Below are 4,286 nucleotides of genomic sequence, written 5' to 3' on the forward strand. Positions count from 1 at the left end.
AAATCAATCATGGGCCTATAAAATGCTGGGGGGGGCACATGTGGCCCGCGGGCTTTGAGTTTGACACATGTGAGATAGATGGTTGGACTTTGTTATCGCTTTGCTATAAAATAAACCATGTTGTTATAGTCAGAAAGTTACACACAAAAACATAGATATGAATGTCATATTAATATTTACTTTATAATGATGATTGTAACTGTTGTTTTCTTAGTTGGAATTATGATAAAGCACATTAGATGCGCAAGTATTTATTTATTTTTTGTTGCCCACTTAGGTTATAAATTAAACAAGTTTGCCAAGAAACCACACTTTCACTTGTCATCCAAAATATCCCATCATGATTCTGGCAAGACCTTAATCCACTCTTTTTTTTTTTACCAGAATTTGTAGAATTCATTTAAATGTGTTGTTTTTTTTGGCACAGCCAGCACAAAAAGCTGTTATTACTTTTAATACTTATCTACCCTCCTTAGGTGGAGCAGCCACTAAGATCCAAGAAGTGCGTGTGGCAGAAGTTGCTCTCCAAACAGCGAAAGCGTGCAGTTGTTGCCTGCTTCCGAATGGCCCCCCTTTATAATCTACCAAGGTACTGCATTGTGCACAGTTAAACTAAAAACATTCATAGTTCCCTTCATTTTTAAAAGGTCTCCATCCAATCCTCTTTAACGGTAAGCACCATGAATTGCCTTGTTGCTGAAAATGTGCTATATAAATAAAATTACTTTTACCTTTTTACCTTAATGAGCTAATGGCAAAACTCTGCAGGAAGCCTCTCGGCACCTTGAACACATTAAAAATGGTTCAGTAAATGCTTCAGGATTTCTTTTCCCACTGTAATGTCTACTTTTGCTGTTTGTTCAGCTCTTTTGTTTCTCCTTCCTGGTTCCTGACCCTGCATTAATGACTTGCCTCTCTCTGTTTAGAATACACATACATAGCCTGCAGCTGCTATTGTGACATGTAAGAAGGAAGGAATGAGCAGTTGTAATTTTATGGCCTGCTGCTCTCTAACTCAATCAGAGGACGTCAGGCAGAGTGCTCACAGCTTCGAGGAAAACAATTAACAAGCCCGATACCTCAGGGTGGCCTTCTTCAATATGTGCTCAGATCCTGCCCGTCTCTCTGACAGCATGACTCATTTATTCAGAATTGTTGACAGTAACATATGACTCAGAGTAGGTAATAATTACTGGATGCTATGCACAAAGCGGAGGCTTCTTACTTTCCTGTAGATATTTATATGAGAAGTGTGAAAATGAAGCTTCTCTGTAGCACTTTATGCTTTGTCAGATGTCATCTTTTTTTTTCTTTTGTCTCTCTTTTCAGTCCTTATTCTGTCCCCTATCTCAAGACTTTGTTGTACCTCTTCCTCATCCCCATAGGCACAAAAATAATAATTACTTCATGAATTCCTTCCGACACATTTGGCTGGGGATAATGCATGAGAACACAGACTATGACAGTCTGCTCTCAGTGCTGACGGTAAAAAAGTGCTAACCTAGTACTGCTCTCTGGCTTGTGGCTACGCTTGTTTCCCTCTGGGCACAGTTTCTGCCTCAGGTTATCTCTGGCTAATCCACAGGTCCACACATTTGCAGTAACATGCTCAGCCTGAATCCATTCTTAACACTTAGAAACATTTTTTTTTTCAATCTAACTTCCTTCTTTTGAAAAAAAGTCACAAAAAATCATCCTGAGGAAAACTATTTAATAAGGTGAATCTCAACAAATTAGAATATCATAATTAAGGTATTTCTTTTCCCCAATGATTGAATCAAAAATGTAACATTTGGCATTGTGAACACAGTTATTGCATTTAAGATCAGAATGGACTATGTGTGTCATTAAATCTGATTGAATTGTATTGTTGTGAGTTTGATTTATTCCTTATTGCTGTAAAATTAGAAGTAATTTGAACCTGTTTTTCTCATAAAAAGCTTTGAGATGTTTTGTGTAAATATGCATGGTATGAATATGGAAAATTTTACTTAAGTAATTGTTATGTCTAAGAAATTCATCAGAAAAATATCCGACTGCTCTTCCGTCATTGATATCTTCACAAGTAGGATAAGTCATATAAGGTAATTAAAGTGGCTAAAAGCTGTTTTTTTATATTGATGGAAAGTTGAGTGGAAGGAGAAAACATGCATATTAAATTATTGAAATAAATTGCTTTTTTATTTTTTTAAGAATATAATGGAATGTGTGTTTAATTAGCTGTACCTTCGAGGAAATTCACACTTTAATAGCAGAAAAGTAATTTAAATGACATTCTAATTTTTGAGAGTCACCTATACATGTGCTCTGTAAAAAATGTTGCCCTGGTTGACTAGTTGGACATACTTCCCTAAATCCTAGGGTAGGTGTACTTCAACCAAGAGCTGAGATCTTAAAGGTGAAAGCAATGCTCATCGACAGACTGTACATGTAAAGAGACCAGCTGGATGTGCCAGAACCCTAAACTAACCACCATCAACCCCTTCTTAAAGGAACCTATCCTCCTTTGGCCTCTTCCTTCCTGTCTAACCCAGGCTTAATGTCCTCTTACCCCTTGCTAGGCATCGCTCTATTAACCTCTTCCTTCTGGCATATCAAAGTATATGGATAGAAACAGAGGAGTACTCTTTTGAGGAGAAGCTGGTGCAGGACCTCGCAGTAAGTAGTCATGGCTCTCACCTCCCCAGTTCTCCTCATGTACATACCTATGAGCTGTGCATAGTTTATATGCGACAGTCTTCGTCTTGTCAGTGTCATGCCATTGTCAGTTTGTGTAACTGAGTCACTCCTGGTGACCCAGGTAGTGCAGAGATGTGTTTCAGGTAAGCATGACATCTCTGCTGATGTCAAGGCGACTTGATGTGTTGTGTTAAACACAGGTAAGGAAGCATCCTGTCACAATGCTTCAACTTACCAGTTTAATTTATTAAGTTTGTCCTTCTCAATTTTTTTTTCTTTACTCCCAGACTTCATCTATTTAGTGTAGAAGCTCAAAAATAGACACTACAGTTGAAGTTTTTGTAGCTTCACACACATGCATGTATAAAATCACAATCGTACACATCTTCTATGCAGCAAGATGAAAGCATCTCTACTTTTAAAACTAAATAATGTTAAAAAACTAAATAATGTAAAAAAAAAAAAAATCATTTGTTTTAGAAACCAAGATAAATAACCAAAGAAAATAGAAAAATTAAGGTTAAAAAAATAATAATGTTTCAGAACTTAAGTATCTAAAACATTAAGTTTCAGATACTTAATACTGCTGTCTCATTTTTTCTGTCTTTTATAAGATCACACTTCACGACTACAGTAAGCCGATATTAGCTGATTAATTAGTCAAGCTATCAGCTCATAGCTTGATTTACGGTGCTTTAGCTCTAGGTCATTTCAGCACTTATCTCTGACATAACATTAAAGTGACTTTAAATTGTGGAACTCCTATCACAGAAGCCTTTATCTCTTTTAAAACTTTTTAAAACCTTGATTACAGTAATAAGCCCATGCCTGGTTTCAGTGTGTGAACTTATTGGATATTTGGTGAATAAGACTGTCATGACGCTGTCATAAACATGACATAACACCTGTCATGAACATCAATAAGTCTTCATGAATATTTATGACTGTTGTCATAAAGTGTCATTCGGTAAATTATGAGACTTTTAATACAAAGTTGACATTATTGAAAATGTCTTTGTTATGACAACTTGACATTAATCTAGACAAAATTGTCTTCGTTATGACAACTTATCATTAACCAAGAAATCATGATCTGACATAAATTTGTCATAATAGTAGTCATAATGATTTAATTATTACACTAGCAAAAGCTTTAACAAAACAATGATTAATATTTCCACTCCCTGAAATAAAGCAAAACAAGTAGGACAAGCAATAGATTTCATTAAGCTTTATTACACTGTCAAATGATTTAATAGCAGACTTATTAATTTTTTTTTATATATCAACTAAAGTGGAACAAATAGCACCAGTTATGAATATGTCATTAAGTGTTATTACAGTGTCATTAAGTGAAGTGAAACAAGTAGCAACAGTTATGAAGATGTCATTAAGTGTAATTAATATTAACTCTTACCTCAAGTAAAGTGAAACAAGTAGCAATAGTTATGAAGATGTCATTAAGTGTCATTACAGTGTCATTAATATTAACTCTACTTCAGGTAAAGTGAAACTAGAAGCAACAATTATAAAGATGTAATTTAGTGTTATTTAGTGTGTCTCATTCCCTATCAAACTGTCATGAGTTGTGGCAAGTGGTGGTGAGA

The 4,286-nt window shown here is 35.3% G+C and overlaps 1 protein-coding gene across 4 annotated transcripts in view; it reads left to right on the forward strand.

Annotated features, from left to right (window-relative positions):
- LOC106941878 (ryanodine receptor 3-like) overlaps window positions 1-4,286 on the forward strand; it is a 48,974-nt gene that overhangs the window by 24,074 nt on the left and 20,614 nt on the right. For all 4 annotated transcript variants that reach the window (XM_015025015.1, XM_015025018.1, XM_015025016.1 and 1 more), the window contains 2 exons: window positions 477-589; window positions 2,562-2,658. In XM_015025015.1, the coding sequence (XP_014880501.1) occupies window positions 477-589; window positions 2,562-2,658 (210 nt within the window). The remainder of the gene's footprint in view (window positions 1-476; window positions 590-2,561; window positions 2,659-4,286) is intronic.

The sequence above is a fragment of the Poecilia latipinna genome, unplaced genomic scaffold, assembly GCF_001443285.1.
Source record: "Poecilia latipinna isolate Pla-1442-1.1 unplaced genomic scaffold, P_latipinna-1.0 Scaffold3918, whole genome shotgun sequence".
Lineage (NCBI taxonomy): Eukaryota > Metazoa > Chordata > Actinopteri > Cyprinodontiformes > Poeciliidae > Poecilia > Poecilia latipinna.